At 43.5% G+C, this 25,536-nt stretch overlaps 1 protein-coding gene across 2 annotated transcripts in view; it reads left to right on the forward strand.

Moving 5' to 3' along the window:
• The first annotated feature begins 363 nt into the window (after window positions 1-363).
• The window catches only part of ESYT3 (extended synaptotagmin 3), a 35,740-nt gene continuing 10,567 nt past the window's right edge, over window positions 364-25,536 (forward strand). Inside the window, exons 1-12 of one of the 2 annotated variants that reach the window (XM_068195293.1) lie at window positions 364-509; window positions 11,242-11,283; window positions 12,120-12,254; window positions 12,749-12,825; window positions 17,978-18,044; window positions 18,644-18,733; window positions 19,748-19,803; window positions 22,311-22,431; window positions 23,390-23,563; window positions 24,095-24,177; window positions 24,574-24,622; window positions 25,259-25,348. In XM_068195293.1, the coding sequence (XP_068051394.1) occupies window positions 12,156-12,254; window positions 12,749-12,825; window positions 17,978-18,044; window positions 18,644-18,733; window positions 19,748-19,803; window positions 22,311-22,431; window positions 23,390-23,563; window positions 24,095-24,177; window positions 24,574-24,622; window positions 25,259-25,348 (906 nt within the window). In that variant the 5' untranslated portion in view covers window positions 364-509; window positions 11,242-11,283; window positions 12,120-12,155. Of the gene's footprint in view, window positions 510-5,155; window positions 5,463-11,241; window positions 11,284-12,119; window positions 12,255-12,748; window positions 12,826-17,977; window positions 18,045-18,643; window positions 18,734-19,747; window positions 19,804-22,310; window positions 22,432-23,389; window positions 23,564-24,094; window positions 24,178-24,573; window positions 24,623-25,258; window positions 25,349-25,536 lie in introns of those variants that run through there. The other variant, XM_068195291.1, reaches the window with a different exon arrangement.

Genomic DNA, 25,536 nt, shown 5'->3' on the forward strand with positions numbered 1-25,536 from the left:
ATTTTATCCTCCAAGAAATGTGTTGTGCTAATTTTAGACCAAAGACATTGTATATTGTGCTTACAAATCCTTGTTGCAGAAACAATTGTTCAAACAGAAAAATAGAATAAATTCATGTTATAACAGTGGCAAAATTTAAACCAAACAGATTTAACAGGCTTTGCTTCTGAGATTGAAATATATAGTACAATAATAGAAGTTGTTCTTGGCAAAGACTTTACAAAATAAACTGAATTGTCTTGGGCCCATTGCAGCTGTCTGATTCTTCTGTATGTAAAATATAGTCTAATTTCAGCAGGATTTGACTTTTCTGATGGGAATTTATTTTTCCTCAGTCCAGATTATAAATGTAATGCTCAGCAGGTGGCACCAGCTGCGCGTGGCCAGTGCTGGCTCCAGGATGACACCTAGGTGTGCTCATGTGCCTTGTGTGAAAATCTGAGTGGTACCCAGAGCCAGGGAAGTGACAGCTCCAACTTCCAGCAGCACTGGATAATGCCCTCCTCACAGTAAGGAAAGTTTTTTTTTCCCCCTCTCTCTGATACCATCATATCTTGTGCTTGTATTCTTTCACAATCTTGTGCCTGACTTCTGCAGTTACATAATTTGTGCATATACAAGGCACAGCTTTTCTCAGTGCTTTACTGACCACACAGTTTGTGGCAACTGGGAGTGGGGCTGTGGCCCAGCCTCATCCCCAGTGGGCACAGCTGTGAGAAGCAGGTGAGCAGCACTGACAGCAATGAGCCATGGAGTGCCCAGGGGCACTGACCAACCACCAAAGGAACAGAGGGCACACAGGTGCAATGTATGAATGTGAGGGGTATAAAAAGCTGGGCCAGAGAACAAGAAGGGCAGATGCTTGAAACCTTCTGATGTGGTGTGACTCTGTATGGGTGAATGCTTAAAGCCTTCTAAAATTGTATGATGATACTCTGTGTACTATGACCATCTCAACTGCAGCATGTGCTGCAACACTACCTCTGCTGGCCAGTGCCAGGGCAGTGTGGGATTTGCTGGCAGGAGGGGCAAGGCTGGGCAAGGGGCCATGGGCCACACCACACTCTTACCTCCTTTAGTGGACACTCTGCATCCTCCTGCACAGCCCTTGCATTAATGAATCTGCTGTAAAAGGTCAAGTGAACATCTGAAATAAATTGCTGTAACTGGCTTTGTCATCTTGCCAAAAGTCCCAGCTCTTCAGTGCTTCTGTACTGCCTGCTGTACAAAGCAGTGAGGAGCCTCAGCTGGGCAGACGTGAGGCACAGTATGGGGAGTAAACACAGTGGAGCAGAGCCCTTAAAGCAAGGGTCAGGTACTCCCATATGTGGCTTTGCACATATTCCCAATGAAAGTCTTGTAGTCTTCTGCTTATAATTATTTTTCACATAAGAAAGAGAAGAGATCCATTAACTTTACCAGTCCAGATTATAGATAATACCAAATAATCCTAGATTTGTATTTTTTATGAAAATGTGATGATTCCCAAAACAGGAGATATATACATAATTATTTTCATTACCAAATTACAAATGTCCAGCCAGAACAATATCCCTGGCTGAACAATGTAACCCAGTCTGTTTTGAGTTGCCCATCTGATATTTAATTTCTGAATAGAACCAGCCAGCTTTCCCTGGAGTAGTGCACTCCAGATTTGCCTGAGTACAGACAGCAGGAGTAGATACAAGGCCTTTGTCCTATGATAGGCAGGGTCTGGATTTGGCTTTGCTTGAAGGGGTAAAGAGTGCATGGATGGAGAGTATGAAACCAGAGGAAGCTAAACAAAAATGTTTATGCTTTTTGTAAAGTGACTGGGAGTGCCAGAAGGGGCAATAGCTTTAATCAGGTCTTGATACAGAAGTCATTCTGTTAACACAGGGAGTAAGGTTTTAGCCTTATGTAAGTGTTTTATATTTTGCTGTGGAGACACAGAAAAAAGACATACTGCACCTCTAACATTTGTTAATATTAAAGAGGGACTCTCACAGTGGTCACAAGCCCTGAAGCAATAAGAAAGTTAGAAAGTCATCTTCAATAATGTTGGTATGTGTTTCAGTTGATTCTTCAGGTTAATTCCTTTGCATGTTCTCTGTAGTTGAAAAGCGTTGGCAGTTTTTCATAACTCCCCATCTTTAAAATGGGTTGCCTTAGTTACCATGGCCAGCTTGAGAGACAGCAAATTTAGTACTAATACATTTTCAAATCTCTGCAGTTTCTGTAAAATCTCTGTCATAATCAGCTACAAGATATACTTTTATCATAGCGTTAATGAGCGTAGTGGTGATGCCTAATCAAGTTAAATAAGGAGAGAAGATTGTCACAGGCCAGAGCAATGGCCTTGTGTCATTACCTTAGTGACTTTCCTGTGAATATTAGGTGAAATAGCCTGTGGAGTTCCCCTGTAACTGGAAATAAGGTTGGCTTCAAGTGGCTCAGATGTCTGGTGCTTGGAAGGAACTTGCTGCAGTCAAGGTCACTCTTTCCCCAGGAGGAAATTGATAAGTCTTAAGTTGTCTTTTTGATTGATGATTCAGTATTTCCTCTGGTACTTCAGAAAATCAGAGAAACCAATTAGTATTTTAAAGGTTATTTTTAAAGGGTAACTACTATCCATGATAAACAGAGTGGTCTCAAAGGCTGTTGATTTATCTTGGCCTCATCAGCACAGTATTTGGTTTGAGAACACCTCTCTGTGTAACCTGATGTGATAAAAGTAATTTTTCACCTCCACACTTTTGTTCATCTTTTAAAATTTTAAGTAAGGTGACTTAAAGTTTAGTGACATTTTATATTACTTGTGTAGTTGTTTAAAGTTCCTAAAACCCCTTTAATTAGAGAAAGTTACTTTCTCTTCTCAAGGTAAGGAGTTGGCAGTAAAGAAGCAAGCAGTGCCTGAGAAAGTGGCTGTTTGCAAGCTCAGGGTCTTAGGAGACAGTGGAGGAAGAAACTTGGAGTTCTGCTTTCACGGAAGCATCTCCTTCTCTAAAGAGCAGCTGTGGGCTGTGCTGCAGCACTGGAAAAGTGCTCTGGTCATTTGTACAGAGGGAGCGCTTTTATTGTCATTAAACCTCAGCCTAGGTTGCTGTGATCAGCTGAGTGAAGAATAAGAAACCAAAAACAGTGCGTTTGTTTATTAAATTTAATTTTAATGAAATTAGCTGGTTTGTATTTTGCTGCAGCCCCACTGTTTTTCCTGCTCAGTAAACTGATACTTGTTGATGCTTCTAAACGGCATGTCTCCTTGAGTTTGAGATAAATATCTCAAACTCAGTAAGAGTAATGTGAAGGAGGAAAACATTGAATATACCTGTTATAGCTTTTCCTAGTAGAAAAAGCAACCTTCCAAGTATTCAAATCACTAAAAGAGCCCACTTTTTCTTAGAAGCTTGTGTCTTCTTGAAAGATGGAGCTGAGTCTATCCTTGTGAAGCTTCACATGGCTGAAATTACTTAATGAATATGTTTTACAAAGCTTTAGATGACAGTGTGGAAAAATAAGCAACAAGTCAGCCTCAGTCCTTGGTCACAGGACAAAACCAGGTGGTTTTGTGCATGTAGATTTATATCCTGATGCATGTAATTGTGCAAACTAACCACTGTGTGGTTTTTAATTCATGGTATCAAGAGAGCAGGTACTACTTCTGCCAGGTTTGGGACTTTCCTTCGCAGCTTTACAAGCAGAACTGCCCTCTGGGGTCAGCCCACTGGTCCACTTGCTCCCAGTGGTGTTGCTGTTTAGGGGGAGGGCATGACCCCACGCGTTTCCTGTAGTCCTTTCCTCCCAGCCTCCACAGCTGTTGTGTCTATGATGTTAGGGAATACATTTATGGGCCCTTTCCTTGAGAATGTACCTAATCCCTTTTTGAACCTATTGATACCATCTGCTTTGCAGCCTCTTGCAAGCTCTAGAGATTTACTGCCCACTGTGTACTGAAGTACTTCCTTAAGTGTGTTTTATAATGATTTATCTTTGCAACTTCCCCAGGAGGAAGAGCATAGTCATCCTCAATTGACAGTAGGGAAAGATTAGGAGGGTTGTTTCCAAAAGCACCTGTTAATAGATGTCTGGTGCACGAGTTTCTCTAATGTGAGGCATTTGAGTTTTCAGATGCCTGAACTGATTGCTAGCCCAGAGCAGTCATGTGCAATGATTAACAAACAAATGAGTATCACTTGTGGTGTTGTTTGATTTGTTGACTGACCCATAATTAAATACTAATTCCACAGCAAAGCAGAGACCAAACTTCATTCTCCCAGTCATGGTCAGCTTCTCTTTCTTGGAGGTTTTTATTTGGCTCATCATTTGTTATCTTGTGCAGCCAGTATCAAAAAGGGGCCACAATAAAACTGGCATTATTCACTGATGTTCTGGACTTATCCACTGAACAAAGAGTGGCATTTGCCTGATCCAGGGAAAGATGCAGTGGAAAACACAGTGTAGACCTGTACAATTACAGCCTGTCTGTTGAGGCATGTGTAGAACTAATATCGCTAGGAGAGGGGAAAGCCTCTCAGAAAGCGTCTTTTAGAAAACATGTCTTACAAGGAATGGTTGAGGGAGCTGAGTCTAGAGGAGATTTAGGGGGGATCTACTCACTCTCTACAATTACCTGACAGGAGGTTGTAGTGAGGTGGGGATCAGTCTCTTCTACTGTGCCTGCAGTGAGAAGCCTCGAGGACAATGGCCTCAAGCTGAGGCAAGTGAGATTCAGATTACGTGTCAGAAAAATAATTTCCCTGTGGTCTAGGGGTGAGAGTGTTGAATTGATGGTGGGACTTGTTGATCTCAAAGGTCTCTTTCAACCTTGATGATACTGTGATTCAATAATTCCATGGTTATCAGTATTTCAGAATCTAAACACTCACATCTCCATCAAAAGAGGACGAGAAGAAAGTGCCAAGGAAGAAGGAAAGCAGCAAGTGTCCAGAACCAACAGGTGGTGTGTGCCCCATGTGGTTCCACTTCCAGCCCTGACGATGGGTCACAGGGTGTCCGCAGCGCCGCCGGAGAGCCGAGCGCCCCGGGCTAGCGGGCTGGCCGGGAGGGCGGCGCGGCGGGGCGGGGCGGCGGCGGGGCCGGCCCGGGCGGGCGGGCGGAGGAGCCGCGGCGGCGGCGCGGGGCGAGCGCACTCGGCAGGGGCGACCCTGGCTCGGGCTGTCGCCAGCCTGGCTCGGGCTGTCGCCAGCCTGGCTCGGGCTGTCGCCATGGCCCCGCGCCCCGCCGCGCTGCCGCGCCTGCTGCTCTGGTCCGCGGCGCGGGCGCTGCTGTGGCTCGGCCCCGTGTACCTGGCGGGGTACCTGGGGCTCAGCGGCAGCTGGCTGCTGCTGGCGCTGGCGCTGTGGCTCTGCTGGGGACTCAACCGGCGGGGGAAGCGCGACCGCCTGGCCGCCGCCTTCGCGCTGCTGGAGGACGAGCGGGAGGCGGTGTGCCGGGGCCTGGCCGCCCGGCACCTGCCGGCCTGGGTGAGTGAGGAGCGCGGTTCTGCCCCGCACCCCGCGGCACCGCGGGTGCTGCGGCTCCCGGCGGCTCCGGGCGGCGGGAGCAGGACGGAGAGCGGGGTGTCCCGGAGCGAGCCGCCGAAGGGGTGGCAGTGATGCCTTGGGCCGAGCAGTAGCGTCTTTGATTTTGAAGTCTTGCTCAGGAAAGCAAGGATTAAACTAGAAGTTGTTTTAGCCCAGGAGATGTGTTGTAAGTGGGTATGTAAAACAGACTGTTATATCGCCGGAGACGTCTCCCTTCAAATACGCGTTGTTGCATTGCAGGTATTTTGCTGTTGAAGATACTTATTTTAGACTTTCTCATCCAGCAGATTTTTTTCCCCTAGTGCCATTTGAAAGCAAACAAACAATATATAAACATTATCTTCTCATCGTGCTAAAAACCCAAATATTTAATTTTAAGGCGTCATTTCTGGATGGTAAGGAAGGCCAACCCCTGTTTGTTGTTCACATTTGTTTCTAGTCACTCTCAGTTTTAAAGTGAAGAAACTAGAATTTCTGCCTGCCATTTTGTTCTGTGTCTTGGGTTATTTATTGGGCAGCTGTGGTTGGCTAATGGAAAGGATGATGAGGTGTTTAGATATTTTTTCTTTCATCATAATTTACTTAGCATTTAAAAATCTGTCAGGGACTGGTAGGGAAATGCTTTTCTTGTGAAGAATGTTCATGGAGGCATTTATAGTCAGCAAACTTTTATATAGCCTACAGCACTTGGCTCTTCTTAATTCTGTGGGAAATGGAGGCAGCTGGCAGCTCTGAGGAGTGAGGCCAGGGTCTCCTGCCAGGGCTGATGCAGCTCCCTGCACACGTTCCCTCCTGCCAGGCACAGAAGTCTGTCTCTGAATGAGGTTTCTGCTTGTTTGTATTGACAGAGCATAAAAAAAAAAAACAATTCAGGGCATTAATGAATGTGGTGGTGTCAGCTCTTGCCCTGATGCTGTGAGAGCAGTGTTGTGTTTTATCCTCAAGTGCCCTGAATCATTGTAACCAGAAATTGAGCCTCTTAGTCACTGTTGAAAAAGCAGGCTTGCCCCCACAGTGCACACAAATTCAAAAAGTTCCATTGGGTTTTGTGGCTGAAAGTTTCAGGCTTCATTAGTGTGGGAACAGGTGGTCCACTACTGATTGCCCTGTACTGGGCCTTCACAAGGCTCCTCAGAGAGCACTCTCTGCCCCAACCCAGGAGAGGTTTGGGCAAATGGGGAGACTGCAGCAGAGGCCACTGAGATGGTCAGGGGCTGGAGCACCTGGGGTCTGACAATGCTGGGGCCGTTCAGCCTCCTTCAGGAGAAGGGAAGGTTTAAGGGCTATCTCATTTCTATCTCCCACTGCCCAGCATGTGCTCATAGAGATGGTAGTCTCAGACTCTTTCCAGAGGTCTGATTTGTGACTTGTGAATTCTTGGATCTTACTCCTGGAAGGCATGATGTAGGACCTAATGATAAAGGGGCTGCACAGTGTGCTTTTAGTTTTATCTCTATTGCCACTTCCTTTCCTTTTGTGTGTTGGTAACTTTTGTTCATCAGTGGGGTGTTTGCTTCCACACTACACTTGTCCTTGATGCTTTTTAACTCCCCAGTTTTAATTTTCCTTCCATCCCCATACTGTATTGGATCTGCTTCTTCCATGTGCCCATCTTGGAGGCCGATTCTTACCTGGTGTCTATTCAGTTTATTCTCTGTGGTGTTGTCTTTTTTTATCTTTTGTTTTTTGCCTTTCAGTATTCATAGACCTTTAGTTGGGAGCTCTAAAACTATCCACTGAGTTCTTCTCTCCTGTCACACAGAGGTGGCAGTAGGAATACAGTTCAAGGGGAGCATGGCTTGGATTTGCAGAGTTGTAATCTTAGGACAGGTTCTGAAGGTGTGAAATGATTGCAGTGTCTTGGGATTCATAAATCTTCGTCTCTTCATGTGGTCTGTAATAAAATGAGGGGGATCCGTCTAGTGAAGAGTTAAGAGCAATCATAGATTTTGCTGTTGGCTAAAAATTGTTCTCCCTAGGAAGTGGCTTCTTTAAATTGGCTCTGGTTCTGCCCAGTCCTGGTATCAGTTGTTAGGAGATATACAGAATGCAGCCTTTCCTTTAGGGGGATGCTGGAAGGGTTTCCCTAATCTACTCAACCATCTGTTTTGGGGTATTTGCAGGATTGTTTTGCAGCACCAGTTTCTTGGCTGAAACCAGTCAGTGAGTTTGGAATAGATGCATTCCTGTGCTAGACAGTGTACGTGGGCAGGCTGTGCTTCCTCAGGAAACCAGGCTGGAAATCTGCTCATGGCAGGCACAGTCAGACCCATGGCTTGGAGAGTCGAGACCTTCGACTTCAGCCTTTGCAGCCCTTAGCATAACTTCTGTACAAGCAGGCAGTGCTCAGAGCAGAGGTAGCCAGGCTTCCACCTTCATTCCAGCTCCTGGCGTTGTGGTGACTGCTCTATGTTGCTTTTGCCACCGGTTATCTGGCTGCACATGGCAGAATCCAAGTGTGCTGTGTTTCTTCCTGATGTTAAACTCCTTTTACCAGGCAAAATACTACTGGATACAGAACTGTCCTTTTAAAATGTTGCCTTTTAAGTCCTTGTTCATGCAAAAGCCTTGTTTACACTTCTTTTTTTCCTCCTGTATGAATTTTTAGCCAGCTAAAAATCCAGGCTTTTTGTAAAAAGAAACACCAAAATCCCCAACAAAACCCAAAACAACCAAACAGACAAGGAAAAAACCAAACCAAACCCTGATGGCTAGATTGCTGTGTTGTATTTAAACAGAATGGTGTTGTTGTGTCAGACATGGGTTTTGTTGTTGCTGAGATCCTTGCTGTGGCTTGCTCCAGGGCAAGGTGGAGTCATGCAGAATTTACACATTTTCTTTACTTGCTAGTAATTGCCCCTTACCTAGTGTTTTTGATCTTCAAAGCTCTTTTCAAATGCTAAGTAATTTTTACTGCATTCCTTAAACTTTGGCAAGAAGTATGCCTGCTTTTGTAGATGGGTAAAACTGATTCTGATAGTGGGATTTGCCCAAGGCTACAGGATTAAATCTTACTCTGTGTTAGTATTAACTTTGGCAGCTCTTGGTGTCTGGTTCTGGGCTTAGTAGGAAGTGTTTTGGGCTCCTCCTACCTGTGCTGTACTGATGACAAACTCGGGGCAAGACTTTGCTGGCAGGGTTCTCACCAGTAGCAAGGGCCAGAAGTGAGTCTGAAATCCAGAGCACGTGGTTCAGAAGTGTGGAACTGCAGATGGCTTTATTTTCAAAACATACTAGGATACATTAAATTCTTGGAATAAATGGCTGAGTCAAGAAGATAGCTTGGTGTTGTCACTGGGCTGAACTAGCCATGTGACATGTTAGCTAGCATTCATGTTATCTAACATGGGGTAGGAAAGGACTTGCTCAGAGCTTATGTCTTACTACTCAGTGGATAATGCAGTTGCAACACCTGGATATCGAGCTCTGCTTCCTCACAGAACTGCTCATTTAGTTCATACCATTGAGTGGAGCTGAACTTCGAGAACCCACTGAAATTTGGTGGCCTGTCATAAAGGGCAGAAAGCTGGTTTGCACCAGTCATGTCATCAGCCAGTTTCTGTGGTGTTCTCTGCAAGAAAAGCCCGTTTTGTGTCAGCCCAGGAGCCCCTGGTGGTCTTTGGTCCCAGCCTTTGAGCTCCAGCAATGCTGTTCCTTCCATCTGTCAGAGGAAACTGAGGCACCAAGTGCCTGTGTGGGAGCTGGTTGCAGACACCTGAATGAGGGGGTGTCAGGTGGGGTGGAAATGTACCTGTACATTTGTGCACAAATGTCTGCTATCACAGCATCTGAGGTGTGACACAGTGTAGTGTGATTCATTGCAGCTGCTTTGGAGGTTTGCTGTGGGCTATCGGTGGTTCAGGTGTCTGTGGTGCAAATAATGAATTCAATGTTACTTTTTCTTAAGGTGGGTCTACCTACAGCCTCATTCTCCTGGTTTTTGCCTCTTTCCTGATGCCCCTTTGTGCTGTTTCAAGTCTCGAGGAGCCTTGCCTCTAGTGAATAATCCCAGACAACTTTAATGGTTTATAATGCCCCACATTTCTCCCCTGCACATATGGGCTGCGATTTTCTCACTAGGAAGGGGTAGCCTAACTGTTGTCCTGTCCTTTCTTTTGGGTCACATCCCTCTCCTGTCCGTAAGGTGTTCTGAAGAATAAGCTCAGCATGCTGCTTCCATCCCTGCTCTATCCTTCCTACATCTGATCCCAGGGTGTGACCCAAGTGCTGCAGGATGTTGGTGCTTGGCAATTACATTGGAGCTGAGAACCCAGGATTTATGTGCCCTGATGGAGAACCTTTAGGTGGAAGATGAAAGGCTGGCAGGTGAAGTGGAGGTCCCCTGATTCACATAATGTGCCTCACAGTAAAATGTCAGCAGCAGTTTGTCTGTGTTGATTGTCCCTTCTGGTGCTGAGTTCTCACTTCATCATGTGAAGGCTGACATTTCAGTGGACTTCTATTGTCTGATTTAATGGAAAAGTTGCTATTTAGAGCATCAAAATAATTTTCTTATAAAGAAAACGGTAATATTACGTCGGGGTTTTTAATGAGATCATTTGAAGCATTATGTGAGCAAGGAAAATGGGCTCTTCAGTCATATATGAAGCTGTACTCAAAAACAGGCTGCTGTCCATTCCATCCAAACATCTCTGAACACCTCTCTGAAAGTTGATGGACAGTAAGGTTTTGCCTGAAAAGTATAATTCACAGCTCTTGTAAGAGGGGGTATTGTCCTATCCAATAACTGTTATCAGGCTAGATGACAGTCAGATTCCCTTTGTATTCAGGTGCTCTAACGTCTATTCTGAGAAGCTGCTGCAGAGTCCTTCCCTTCTGCACTAACCTGCTACCAGCTTGTAACACCAGCTGCAAATACCACATCCCTAAGGCTTTAATGTGTGATTGTAACTCCACTCAGCAGCTTCTTGCTGGGGTCTGAGAGATCAGTTACTTCAGAGTGGTCTCATACCCAGTTGTCCTGATGGTGATTAAGCAAGTCATCAGTTCAGGGAACTGGCTGGGTTTTGTAATGGACATATACACTTCTTATTGGCGTTTGGTGTGTCCAACTTGAAAACATGGTGTAAAAGTGACTATTTCATTTTAATTTCTCCCTACCATCTTAAAAAGCTCTGAGAGGTGAAAACACTGGACTGTTGCACATGATAGTGTATGCTAATAGGCTTGAACACAGGGCTTCTTTTCCCTGAAACCATTGGCACCATGTTGATATTAGTGGAGAAATGCTGCCACAACCAATAAATTGAGTTTCCCAAGCAGGTGGTTGTTTTCTAAAGTGTGGTGTCCTGGTTGAGGCGAGTTAATACAGGAAACAGGTCCTGCACAGCTCATGATCTTAAAGGGAAGTAGGTTCTCCTGGCTTCCCAAGGTATGACAAAGAGAAGGGTGAGAAATCTAATGCTACTTTACATCATGAACAGGATGTGACACTTGCTTTAATCATGTAAATGTGCCCAGAGGCATACTGATACATCAGTGCACGTGGGTTCTTTTGCCTTTTACTATTCTTTGTTGACTTCTTTGCATTTTACAATTTTTCAAGGAGGTAGTAAATTATAAAGAATTTATGCATAAAGGCAGAGGGATCTCAGCTTACTCTAACAATTGTTCCACACTCCATGCTATCTTTTGCATGTGTTGCAGTGTGCTCAAACAGATGGCACATGGCACTCACTTTATTTTTCTTTGCATCCAGGTTCACTTCCCTGATGTTGAACGAGTGGAGTGGCTGAACAAGGTGAGGAGCTCTGAACTCCAGCTGGTGAGACCACCTGCTCTGAGCTGCATCCCTCCCATCCAAATTCTGCGGGACAAGTCTGAGAAAGTTATCAAAGTATTACAGTGTAGTTCAATTGTATCAGTGTCTGTACTGAAGTATGGAGTCACTTAAGTGTGGGGTTGCTACTGAGGTTGAGAGCCTATGTGAGCCTGGTTGATACAAGTTTGATAAATTCAATAACATCTCATTCTGAGACTAAAAAGAAAAGAGAGTGTTTGTCTGTATATATGGATACATACATGTGTATGTTATTGTTATTATTTTAGCAAACCTGGTGGTCTCCTCTTACCAGAAGGTTTCCCAGAGAGCACTGAGGCAAATGCTTCCATCAGCAGGTGTGGTCAACCTCTCAAAGCAAAACAGCTGAACTTGCAAATTAGCATCCAGTGACTATCTTCTTTTTTGGTGTCTTTTTTAGCAAATTTTCTTTTTTATATTAAAGCTCATCTCAATCCTCTCTAAATAAACCTAACTCCAGGGAGCATTGTGACACTTGAGAGTAATTAGGGACTATAGTAGTTTAGAAATTTAACTGGGGGCTTTGTTGGCTCCTGTGGTTAGAAGCAGCCTCTATGGTACTGAAAACTCACCCTTCAGTTCCTGAGACAAATTCCAATTCTGAGAAACAGAGATGGAGCCTTCCATAAGGATGACTTAAGTGCAGAAAGTTGATTTGGTGATTTAAAAGGACAGATATTAATAGCTGGGGTTCTGTAATGGGTGTGTCTGTTTCTCAGCAAAAGGTGTCTTACTCAAAGAATCTTCAGTGTGTTCCTGCTTTCACCGTTCTTTAGGTCCTTGTACAGGCTTGGCCATACTTCGGAACAATCATGGAAAAAACATTTAAAGAAGTTGTTGAACCAAAAATCAGAGCAAAGAGTGTACACCTGAAAACATGCACCTTTACCAAGATCCACTTCGGCGAGAAGGTAGCAGGAATCTTTTGTAACGCTTGTGGTTCACTCTTTTCTGAAAAGTTCAGGTGCAAGGGGAGTGAGATGTTCAGCTCTGTAACAGCTTTGCTCCCTCCTCATGTTGACTTTAGTATCTTCACCATGAAGGAAGGATCACACAAGAAAGACACACATCTTTTCCCACTTGCTGTCAGTATCCTGGGACTGCAGATAGAGAAAAAGGACCATATCCATATTTATTTATGTTGTACCCTTGCAACAGAAGTTTTCATTGCTCTCTAAGGCTTGCAGGATGGCCTAGGGCTACTTGCAACTAGCCCTGTGTTTGAGGACTGCCAAGGCTCTTCTGTCTTTAAAGAAAAAAAACTACTGGTGTATGCTCATATTTTACATGCAGTTTTGCAAAGTATTTAATCCTTCTTTATTCAAATTCATCAGAGTAGGACTTTTCACTTGTGCTTAGCTTGATAGATGTTGACTATGTTGTATCTTGTTTCTGTCTATTTCAGTGCCCTAGAATTAATGGAATAAAAGCCTACACCAAAGAAATTGATAGAAGACAAGTTACCCTGGACCTGCAGATCTGGTAACGTTGCATCATTGATTATGTTGATGGTTCTTAACTTACTGCCTGTGTATGTGTCATGCTGGACTGGGCATGGTGTACTAAGATTAGCCTAGAATGACATGAGAAAATCTGTCTCCCAGCTGGGTGTCCTCAGTAGTTACAGAAGTGAAATGTGCATCAGCCTCTAGAGCAGAAATAGCCTGCAGAGCTCTAAGTGTTACCTACTCTGGCCCATCGTGGCTGCCATGGGTATAAGAATGTGTCCCTTGGTTTTGCCATTGATGGCAGTGAGAACCCAAGTTTTCAAACTGTGTTTCCTGTTCTCAGGAAAGCTCTCAGGTCTGGAGGTGCTCCATCTGTCTTGCCCACTGTGGTTCCTCATTAGTCAAACCTCTCCAGTTCTTCCAGAACTACTTGCACTATTTATTTTTTAATTCCTTCCTCTAGATTACTCCTCTGTTTTAGTCATCATTTGTTCTATGTGCCATCCAACACATTTGCTTTTTTGATTACAGCTATTCTCTGAGCAGAATACTGCCTCTAGCTCTATTAACAACAACAACAACAAAATTGGATAAAACATTTAATACCTCCCAGGCTGTTTTGAATGAGCTTGTATGTTTTATTAACATCAGAGCCATTGCAGAGCTAAACTCTCTCCTGGTTTAGCCCTGGAGAATGGAATTTCTGGGGGAATTACCACTTGTATGCTGCTGTAGCTCTGTAAGTTTAGTGGGTGACTGAGCTGCCTAATATAAATGGCTTTTAGTGGTAGTGCCAGGAAAAAGCTGTGAAAATACGGACTGTCTTGGGAACAGCACAGAGCTCCTCAGAACTGTGCCTGGTGCTTAAATGTGGCAGTGGCTTGGCAGCATCCCCAGCCGTGGCAGAGCATCATTGCTCCCTGTAAATTCACATGCTTGATTTTCAGTCAGGTGTTTCAGGGCTGTAATACCCAGGTCAGTGTTAGGGCCTTTGGCAAATTATTTGTGCTTTCCATGTTGAGATTGAAAGATATGATGCCTTTTAAGCCTTGCAGAAGATTGCTGCCATTCTCTGCTGAACTGCTTCTCCCACATGCTCATTTTCACTGTCTTTTGCCAATCCTCTGCAGAGGGATTCCCCCACCTCCGCATTCCTGTCCTCTGGCAGACCCATCAACATCTCCAAACTGGCCAGGCACTTCTGTTCCTCATGCTGGTGCTGATAACCTAACCCAAGCTCATGCCATCTGATAACCCCAGTATTTTCTGTATTCACACAGGAGTGTGGGGTTTGCCTTGCCTCTCGGGTGGGGGTTTCTTCTGTAGGGCTGCTTTAAGGCCTCAGCTTCACTTGTGTTCATATGGTAACACCAGTGTCTACAACTAAGCTGTGTTGTGCATCCTGCAGTGTCTGCAGAAGACTCTGTGTTGCTTTCAGGAACAGGGAGAGTCAAATCTATGATTGGTGCTATTATTTACCTGCTTTTTTCTGGATTACCAATAGAACAGGTTTTTTGCTACTTAGAGGAGATGGAGTTGAGTTGCCCAAGTGTGAGGCTGCCCTTCACTCTACCTCTTGGTCACTGTGCTGTTGAGGTTTAAATGACTGATCTGTTTACACGGCTGTGTGCTAGCATCACAGCACTGGAGAAGAGAGTGAAGTGCTGTGGGTGCCTGTGGGGTGCACTATGCAGTGCTGGCACCACAGTGACTCTTGGGTTAGGTTTCAGCGCTCTGTAAATGCTTCTTGCTTTCAGTCTCACAATAGTAACAGTGGACAGATTTTTTTCCTCCAGTTGTATCAAGAAAGCAACTAGTTGCTGAAGCCCAGAGTCTTTGATTTGACATGGAGAAAATACAGGAAGAGGGTAGGAGTAGAAAAAACCTTTCCTTCTTGCCCTTCCTTTATAGTCTGTATGGAACCATTTGTATAGTTTATTAGCCACTCACAGACATGTGATCCATGAAGGGCTTTGTTTCAACTTGTGCTCCTGATCTCACCAACATGATGCAGCACTGAATGCCATGGTTCAGTTCTATGGGCTATATGAAGAGGAGCTTCCTTTCCTGTGTGTTAAGTTTGTGGTATCACAGATTGCATCCTTTGCTTTGGGAAGTCTGAAAAATAGCACTTAGAGGTCCCTTATTTGTATGGGCTGTAGTTGTCAACAGAGTCAGGGATGCAGGAGACCTGGTACTGCATGAAGTTACCAAAAGAACTTGAGAAGCTGCTTTACTTAAATCTGTTAACAGCAGCATACGTGGCTGTAGCATCAGAGCATTGGGAATGGTTATGTAGAGTACTGTCCTATTATAGTCTTTGTCCCTTGCAAAAGGACCACATACTCCATTTATCAAAGTGGGAATTGTCCAAGTGCAGCCACTTAACTTCCTACAGCTGCTTTCCTTTCCACTAATTCTGCAGCTGCCTGAGCTGCTGCATAGCCATATAATCATAGGCTATAATCATCAGTTTCCAAGTGTTTGAAGACACTATTACCTCCCTGAAAAACACCTTTTGTTCCTATTTCATTAATATGATTCAGTATTCACAAGCATTTTTCATTGGAAATGTTCTGAATTTTCTTTTGCATTATCTGCTGTGGAATTTACAGTACATGAGATGCCATAGGAGAATAGCTTAATAATTGGCATGTGTAAAAAATCATTGATTACAATTTACTCTTAGAAGAGAATCTCTGACTTCCTGTCAAATTTTGAGAGCTGGAAAGACAGTCTCTGATGAAAGAAGTCAAAAACGTGCAATAATACTTTGAGCTTTAGTGGAGTTTGGGATAATTAAGTTTGTAGGCTCTTAGAAGAAACAGAAAGCATTTTGGAAACTGGTCAGTCTTGAGCAAAAAGGGATACCTGCCCCCAGAAGCCTGACTGGACAGGGAGAGGGGAAAGGCAGAGGTGATCTGGCTTTTCTCATACCCTGTGTTGCCTGGTTACATTTTCTTATCTCTCTACTCTGTGTAATTCTGCATGTTCATCTCCCAAGTCCGAAGGCAGATTAAGCATAGTCTGTGTTACAAAGCACTTGAGAAGGCTGGGCCAAAGGGGGCTTTCAGCATAGGGGGGTCATGAGAAGATGGGGCCCCTGGGCAGTTACTTTACAGGCAGGGAATTGCCTGGGCTTTTTCTAAAGGGACATGCAGACATCCAGGTTAGTTAAACTTGCCAGCTCTGGTAGCAACCCTGCCTTCAGCCAGTGGATTGCCTTTGTATCATAAGCACTGGGCCCAGCTTTTCCAACCAAGTACAGAAGAGACACAGATATATGCACTTGAGCAAGGTTCTCATCCACAGCACAGGCATATCTGCATCACCTTGTGCAACAGGTGATGTAGGAGAGAAACGGGAGAGTCTTCCACCTTCCACGAGTGGGTAAAGCACAGTCCTGTGTAGGGTGGAGGGGCTCAGCCTCAGCCTTTAAGTGTCAAGGCTTGAGTTTGCCTCAGGTGTGCTCTTGGGCAGGACAGCAGAGAGCACAGCAAGGTTCTGCTGCACAGAGGAGCAGATGGAAGCAAGAGCAGCTGGGACTGGAAATGAGGAATAACTAATGAACAAAGAGTTCATCCTTCCTACCAAGCACCCTGGCAGGGGGGAGATACCTGTATGAGGCAGACATAAGGCTAATTAAAGGCTCAGGAACTGGTAAGACTTCTCTGACATCTTTACTGGAGAAAAGAGACATCTAGAACTGAGTGGGAAGAGTTTTTGACTGTGTAGAAAGGTAGAAAGACTGTAAAATACCATGGCTCTTACTTGTGTTGTGTTAGACATTTGCAAAAGCCAAATTAAATCTTCTTGGATTAATTACTGCAAATTAAGGAACTAATTTTGCCTTCTCATTTAGAATTTTGTTGTAACAATGCTCTATTAGCACTCAGTATAATGACCTATAAGATAATGTCAAAAATGTAGATGTTAACAAACATAAAATAAGTTTAATTATGTCACTAGCTTTTAAGAAAGATTGTGTTAATTTCAGCATGGTTTATGAGGTTAGAAATAAAAAATGAGAATGCTCTAACATTAAAGGCTTTATTCTGTGTGTTATGAGCTCCTAAAATTCTGTAAGGTGACTAACTGTAAACAAATACACAAAACTTCGTTTGCACAAGTGGAGGTAAATTCACAGGGTTGCACATTCTTGGCAGGTTTTTTTGGGGTGGGAGGAAATCTCTCTATGTGCAAATGACAGTTTGAATTTGTGGCAACTGCAGCACTATTTGCCCATATACGTGTGGTCAGAGCAGAACTCTTGCCCTTTTCCTTTGATTATGGAGTGAAGTTATGCATGCAGGCAGCAAGCACAGCACATTCACTGCTGCAGTACCTTTACACCCTGCTTTACCTGCAGGGTGTTTGTGTGTCTGCAGCCAGAGCTATTTCTCAGGGGGCTGGAAGAGAACTTGGTAGCTCCCTTCAACTGTTTTCTGCCAGAGGCATCAACAGATCTTCGAGGTTCTGCTCCCTAGGGAGTGGCTATTGGTTTCTGCATAAGGTGATGTTTGTACTTTAATAAAAGTCAAAGGTGCTTTCCAAATCGCCAAGTATCGCATTCAGTGTTTGCTTTATTTTTGAAGCCTGATGTTCTCCATGGCAACTGACCAAAATCTGATCTAAGCAGTTGTCTTTGAATTCAGCCTCAAGGAAACTAGGTTATTTTTAGTGATAAATTTGTCCTTCAAGTGCAAGGGTGAGCTATGGGCTTTTTGGGTGTGGGCAAGGTGGGAACCCCATAAGTAAAGGCAGGCTGGCTCTGCACCAGCTTGGGAGCTGGGTCACCATGTTGTGGGGTGGGGTCAAGCTTTTGGCAGAGAAGGGAGCAAGAGGGCAATTGCTCTGACCTTGAATTTTGAATGAGCATCTTGGTCCCCTTCTTGGAGCAAGCTGGCTTCAGCCAATCCCCAGTCTTAAGAATGGAAAAGTAACCTGGAAGTACAGATGCTGCTTCAATGTTTTACAGGAACATCAATATCCCAGCTGACTGCAAGGTTTCTCTTCTGAAAGATCTGACCCTTGTTCAACTTCCCTTTTTCAGTCACTTGAAAATCCATCTCTGCCTGCGGGATCATGTTGTCAATCCTTAACTGATTTCATTTTCGCTCTGTACAGCCCCAAATTTCTCACGGGGCTATTGCAAACTGTGGAATAATGTGAGAATTTTCTTTCAGTTACATAGGGGACTGTGAGATTCACATGGACATATCGAAATTTAATCTTGGCGTGAAAGGTGTACAGGTGCGTGCATTGTCTGTTCAAGGCTGGTGGGGCAGGAGGTAGCACCTCCCAGTGAGGAGGTCATGACACTTAACTGGGAAACCAGCAACTATCAGGCTTGGAATAGTTGGCTTTATTTCCTTGTTCTTGGGTGGGGAAATGAGGCCTTCCATGGAAAGCACTTAAATTCCACTTCTAAGCTTCATAGAGTGACTCTCAAACAGGGTTGGCGCTGGAGCATTGGGTATGTGTGGGCCAGCAGCTGCAGCAGCTGCCACTGGAGTTCAGAGGAGCTCTGAGTGTTGGCAGAGAACTTCAGAAGAACCATGATGTTCATAAATTGGTGTAGATTAAACCAAGAGCCTGTTCTTGGAATGTTGAAAGCTAGTAGACAAATGGCTCTGTTGTGTGGCAGGATTGCAGAGAGACTCCACAAGCACAGAAAGCCTTGCCTGATATCAGTAGCAATGGTTTGGGGGAAAAAAATTTTTGTTACAAAATTATAAATAAAATTACTTCAAGTAGAATTTCTAAAATTATCTCTATCACTGAAAAGCTTACAGTTTTGAAGCTGCATCATGAGAATACCTTAACCCTGAACTTTCCCATTCTGTTTGCAGTTGTATGGGACATTGCGGGTGATCCTGGAACCTCTTCTAACTGATGCCCCTTTTGTTGGAGCAGTGACCTTGTTTTTCATGCAGAAACCGGTGAGTCAGGAGTGAGCTGCTCTCTGCAGACTTCCAGGTCTTTAGTGCTTGGTCTTTAATGAGTGACACAAACTGTCCATCACTGATAACCCAAGCTGCATGACTGTGAATACCTCACAGTTCAGGTGATAAATGACAAATTCCTAATTGTTCAGTGTCCCTCATAAATTCTTGGAGGATGTGAATTAATTCACTCTATACTTTTGTAGTAGTGCCTAGTTACTCGCTTCACTCTAAGAATGGGAGGACTGTCTTATGGTGGCAGCACAGGAGCTGTTTCTCCAAGGTTTCTGGCTGCTCTACCTTCCTATTCACAGATTTTAAATGCAGTCATTTTGGAGACCATTCATATTGCCATTGAAAGCTTGCCCTGTTTAAGATCATGTCCCTTGTACTCAATTGTGGTTTAATAAAATATGAGAAACCTTCTAGTCTTGTAAGAAGCAGTTATCTTACAGCACACAGCTTTGCTTGTGGTTTATGCTGTGCTTGAGTTCATGAAAGTCATACATTTTTGATCTTGAATGAGGTGTTTCTGTGTTTAGATGTAGCAGCATTATTTGAGCACATGAAAGAACCTCTTTTTGTTTATTGTACAAATAGGAATACAGACTCCTTAAACCAGTAATATTTGTAAATCCCTCTGCCTCGGGGCATAGGCCAACCCCTAAAGTGAAAGGATGAGAAAACTTCAAAGTCTTACTAGAGTTGCTGAATTTCCTTCATGACCCCAGGGCATCTGCCAGTGGCCATTGCCAAGGGCTGAATGCTGACTTTCCTTCTTCTTGCAGGTTAAGTTCTAGTGATAACCTCAATTCAGGATGGCAGATAAAATAGATAAGGGGATTGATACCAGCTGTTGATTCTAATGTACAGATGCTATTGGTGGTGTAGGTTTTCCTTCCTTTAGACATCTGGCTTTGTTCTAGTAGCATTTCCCTTTTAAATTCTACATTTATTTTGAAATAATTTTTAATAGACCTGTATAATATTTTCTCCCTGGTCTTGTTGTAGCATTTGGAAATCAACTGGGCAGGCATGAGCAACCTTCTGGATGTCCCAGGGATTAAGTGAGTGTCTACTTTACTTTATTCTTTGAAAAACCTCTGGAAGTTGGGATGCAGTTCTTGAGTAACCATCAAAGCTGTTGTTGAGAGCATTGTGTGCAAGATGTTGTGCAGATGTTCATCCCATTGTATCTGGCTGTGGCAAAACCTGAGGAGGGTTCTTTTTACATTCTGTCAAATCTGTTTCAATCACTTCATTACATTTAGGATGGATACAGTAAATCCCACACACAGCAATGACTTATAAACTAAAAAACAAGCCCTTCTGTTTCCCATGTGCCAGTTATTTGCAAAGGTAGATGAAGTGGGCTTAGAAATGGCAGTCTGCTTATTTTTATTTACAGTAAAGTGTAAAAAGGCAAGGTATGGCAGAGTTGCAGTCCCTCTGACAAACTCAAGTACAGTCCATGATAAAGAGACCTGCACCAGATTTATAAGGAGAAAAGTTCTCTTTCAATGTAATCTGCTCACCTTTTAGGTGTAGCCCTTCTCCAGTGCCTCTTGGGCTAGTACTACGTACATAAAACTTGCACAGCGAGGATGAAAATCTTAGTAGGTTTCAGTATTGTTTCAAACTGTTTCACCAGACTCGGGATTCAGTTTGTCCTTGTTCTTTAGTGCAAGGAAAAAATTCTGTTGCACAAGAGGAAAAGCACATGTGTAACCCCATGCTGTGTACATGGGGTTACACAGCAATTGCCTTTCTCCCCTTCACTGCAAATGCAGACACTTCTGTTCCTCTCTGCTCCCCTGTAGCTCATGGTTTGCAGACTCATAGGAAGAGTCTGGCTACTTTAGGTTTATGTATTAAAGATCTTCTGAAGGCTTTTGATGTTGAATGAGAGGAAGCTTCCTTTTTCTCTTAATTTGAGGCCTGAGTGGCCTTTTGCCCTGCAGTTTAGCCTGAGAGCTCCAGTTTTTATCAGAGAAATTAATCTGTTCTTTTCTAACTTGGCTTCCCTAATCCTTGCAGGGAGAAGGCCTGTAGGTGTTCCAGCCTACAGCCTCTCATATAATTAAGTGCAAATTTGGTGTCCTAAATTTTTACTGGCTGCTTCTCCCACAGGGATTTGCACACAGAAACCTTTGTTAGTTCCTCAGCAGTGCAATGAAAGCTGGGAGCAAAACATGCCTGACCATGACTGGGCTGAAGTACAGGTTGAACAAGAGCCCTCGCTGTCAAATGAATTTGGTGCACTTAAGATAGCAAAGAAACTGGATGCAGACATCTGTCCTCACATACAAACTGTGTTTAGTTGGGTATACCCTGAGACTTGAGAGAGGGGACAGTTCTGTGATATTCCTGTGGGGTTTTTTTTTTACATGAATGCCAAGAGCCTGACCAAGGTTCCTAGTTTGCCATTTGGAGGAGAAGACTTTCCTTATGTTCTTTATGTGTGAATCCAGCCTCCTCTGTGAATTGGGACAATTTTGTTACACAGTCATACCCTTATAAGCACTAGATCTATCAAGAGAATGAGTCTTTCGGATAATTGGTGCTGTTGGGTTTTCCTCTTAATATTGTTTTTTGCTCTTGCCAGGTTGTAGTGATGTGTTGAAATCCTCTCGTTAATCACCTGGAGAGTACTTGAGAGGACATCTGTGATAGCTGTATACTTCTTGTACCTGCCATACAAAAAGAGCACCTGAAAAGCAAAGATTTGAACTGAAAAGCTAAAAATGTGCAAGTTGTAATTAGGCTGGAAAGTTCCTTGAACTCCAAGATAGTGCCTTCAATTCAGCCAATGTGATCTCCACTTACTTCAAATGAAGTTTTCCTTCTTAGTGCAAAATCTGCCAAGATCTAGAACCTCATCTGAGAAATTGGCTTTTTTTTTTTTTATGTGTCTGTCTGTTTCAATTTTGTGACAAGGTCTCAGCAGGTAGCCAAGAGTAGGCAGCAGCAGTGTGTGCTGTGGCCATTTCTAAGTCTAAAAACAAACTAGCTCGAGGCCTTGAGCCCCCTGTGAAATGCTGAAACTTCCTGATTCCCCTCTCCCCTTGTCCAGCTCTGGTGTTATTCCTAAGGAAACCCAGAAGGCACTTGAGTTTGATGTGTTTGGGTGTGTGCATGAAGATTTCACACAGCCTAAGCTCCCATTCATCGTTTACAATGATGAGCCAAATTCACACCCTGCAACAGGGATGCTCCATATTGCAAACCTGCACCACTAAAATGAAGTTGAATGACCACTCTGCAGCTCTTTCATACAATCATAAACTTTGGAAAAGATCTTTATAGATCACCAAGTCCAATCATTAAGCTAACACTGCCAAGACCATCACTAAACTGTGTGCCTAAGCACTTTTACAGGTCTTTTAAATGCTTCCAGGGATGGTGACTCAACCATTTCCCTGGGTGTCCTGTTCTAATGCTTGACAGTACTTTGGGGGGAGCTAGACCACACCGCTCACTTTGCAATGCCCATGTCTTCTGCTGTCCCTCACTTTTCCATTCTGAGTTGAGACTGATTGTGGAGATTGAGGTTGCCTTTTTCCCCCACCTGCAGCGTAATGTCAGATTCACTAATTCAAGACTTCATTGCTGCACGGCTGGTCCTACCCAACAGGATCACAGTGCCTCTGAAAAAGAACATGAACATTGCCCACTTGAGGTTTCCTGTCCCCCAGGTGAGTTGTTTTTTCAGTTACATAGTGTTTATCTACCTGAGTGTGCAGCTGCTGCCATGTGGATGCATCCAAGCTTAGTGTCTTTGGATGCTGCATCAGCTCTTTCAACCTGAATTGTGGGCTTTCAGTAGGTAGTATTTCAGAAATATAAAAGCCGTGTTGGATAGTTCATAATTTGGGAGAGAGAGACATGGGCAGTGAGAGTTCCTACCCTCTCCACATGTCATAAGGAGTCAGCTTATACTTGAAACTCATTTACCAATTAAACCTTTAGTCTGTAACTGCAGATCTGTGGTACATGCAACTGAGAGGATAAATACATAAGCAGTGAGTGTCATGCTATTTAATATTTTTCCTAGTGCTGTGAAGAGGTGTAAATAGGGAACTTGGAGGATGACGTATCTTTGCTATGGAAAAAAAAATTTCCTAAATACTCAACGTATCCAGGTCTTCAATCTCCTTCATCCATCAAATACCTAATACACTTACTAATGAGGATAAATATAAATGTGTGACAAGGGCATGCTCCTTGTTGCAAACTTGCATCACTAAAGTGAAATGGAATGGCTCCTGTGCAATAAAATAAGAACCTGCCAGTGAGTGCTTAGGTCCTCCTTCAGTCAGTGTGAGTTGATCTTTACACTTGATTTGACTGTCGCTGTAATGCTGTGTGCATATGTATATTTCTGATTTTAAAATAAATAATATTTCCTATATAGTTATCTAGATTGAATTTTACATCTCTTTAAGGGGGCTTTTTTCCCCCTCTAGGCAAATGGTGGAAAAAGTGCTTTATTACAGCTGTCATTGGAAATGTACTGAATCAAACTACGTGTCTTTGCAGAACTGTCATGGTGACTACCCTTGCTGCCTGAAATAAACAGTTTTAGGAGGCAGCATATTATAATTATCCAAAGATTGCATTTTCATTACCAATTCTGTATCTTATTTTATCCAGGGAGTAATAAGGGTTCATTTGTTAGAAGCTGAAAATCTTGTCCAGAAAGACAATTTCCTTGGTGCCATCAGGGGGAAGTCTGATCCGTACGCTCTCCTCCGCGTTGGCACCGTGCAGTATCGAAGCAAAACCGTCTCCAGAGATCTTAATCCCATTTGGAATGAGACATTTGAGGTACTGAACCTTTTGATCTTTCCATCTGTAGGATACACAGCTATTTAGATCCCTGTGCTTGCAGGACCTTCTCTTAGCTGATTGTACTGGGCAGGTGGACTTCCTTGTTTCTTGGTTGAGGCATTTGTGTCCCTTAACCAAGTTCAAATTTACATTGTAAACTTGAAATGTCATTCAGGTTGATCTGATTTACATGTGTGGGTTTTTGGAGGAGGTGCAAAGCACTGCTTTAAATATCAATCAATTCATCAGTCTGTGCAGCTGCAGGCTGCTCTAGCATTGGTTCCTCTCTGCTTATTAGGGATGCCAGTTTGAGGGGTTTAACTTGTTGGTCAAAAAACAAGCAAATAATGTGAAACATTTTCACCTATAATCTTCTGTATTTGTTGTGCATTTAACCATAAGAAAGAACAGGGGATGTCCTTAATGTGTTAGACCGTTGTCAAGTGTCATGTTCTTGTCCACAGCCTGAGCCTGAATATGTGTATGTGAATGCTTTTTAATTTTAATCAATACCTCTTTCTCCTCCAGTTTGTTGTTCATGAAGTGCCTGGTCAGGACTTAGAAGTGGATTTGTACGATGAAGATCCAGATAAAGATGACTTTATGGGCAGGTAAATTTGCAAGACCTTTGATCAGGGTCCAGTAGCCTCTGCTGTGGGACACCTGAATTACCCATACTGGAAATTCAGTACTGTTGGAAGTGATTCCCTTTGGCCAGACATTAACACCACATAAGTAGTTCCTAGTGCAGTTAATGTTGAACAAGGTTACATTCCTGCAGGGAATCCTGGGAAGCCATTAGAAGTGATAGTTACTTGAGATTTACTTCAAGTTTATTTTAGTTTTGGAAATATTTCAAGGGGGAGACTTCAGGAGTATAAGTGTGTTCCTGCATACACGTACATAGGTAACATGGAGAAGTTATTTGGAACAGAATTGAGAGTGGGCTTTTTTAGTGGTTTATGCTGGATACCTCAATATTGAAATGTTTGCTTCTTTCCTTTCAGCTTGCTGATAAGCCTAGTGGATGTAATGAATGACAGAACTGTTGATGAGGTGAAGATCTCAGCTTATTTCTAAATGTGGCTGGTAGTGTATGCCTACATGCTCTCGTTTGTGCTTCTCCTCTGCTACTACAGTGTTTCTTTATACCTGAAGCTTCCTTGCACACTTGCACTGTGATATTTTCACAAAAAGATAATACCAAAGTAGCCACTACAAAAATTTTTACAACCAGGCTGGTAACCCCAGAGAGCCCTGAGGTTATGCTGAGCCAGCAGTGGGGTATCTTGTTGATACCTTGTGTCCCGTGTGTACCAAATGTTTTGTACAAAGCTGCAGATAAAGTTTGGTGAAGCAGCCTGTTTGCTGAGGGAAGAAATGATCTGACCTTACTGTGGTTCATCCTGCAGCCCAGCACTCTACAAACAATGCCAGGGTGCCTGTCTTGTGCTGCTACTGGTTGGAAATATCCACAGGCTTTGCCTGTTTATGGGTGTCTTATTTTAATTTTCTTCTGCCTTGTGCCTAAGTAGGTGAACATGCTAAAATCTAAGTGTCAAAAATGCAAGTTAAGGTGCTTGGAGTAAAATTCATGTTGTCTATTGTGTGTAAGCCTCAGAGTCTGCACCACATATATAAAAGCTACTCTGCCTGCCAGTTCTCAAGTTGCTCTTTGTTATCTCCATGTAGTGGTTTCCCTTAAGTAAGACGACAAGTGGACACTTGCATTTAAAACTGGAGTGGCTTTCACTAGTAAACGACCAAGAAAAGCTGCATGAGGTGAGTGTATTTAAAGGATTCAGGTGCTCTGATCCCTGTCCAGTCATCAACAAAGGAGTGTGTAAAATCAGAAACCCCAGGCAAACTCACAGGAGTTTGTATTTGTCTGGCAAAGTTTTGATGTGATTCCCTCCCTGCCGCTCCTGCAGAGGAAGGGCATTTGCTTGCCCCAGGTCTCTTGGTAATTC

This window comes from Anomalospiza imberbis, chromosome 7 (genome assembly GCF_031753505.1).
Source record: "Anomalospiza imberbis isolate Cuckoo-Finch-1a 21T00152 chromosome 7, ASM3175350v1, whole genome shotgun sequence".
NCBI lineage: Eukaryota > Metazoa > Chordata > Aves > Passeriformes > Viduidae > Anomalospiza > Anomalospiza imberbis.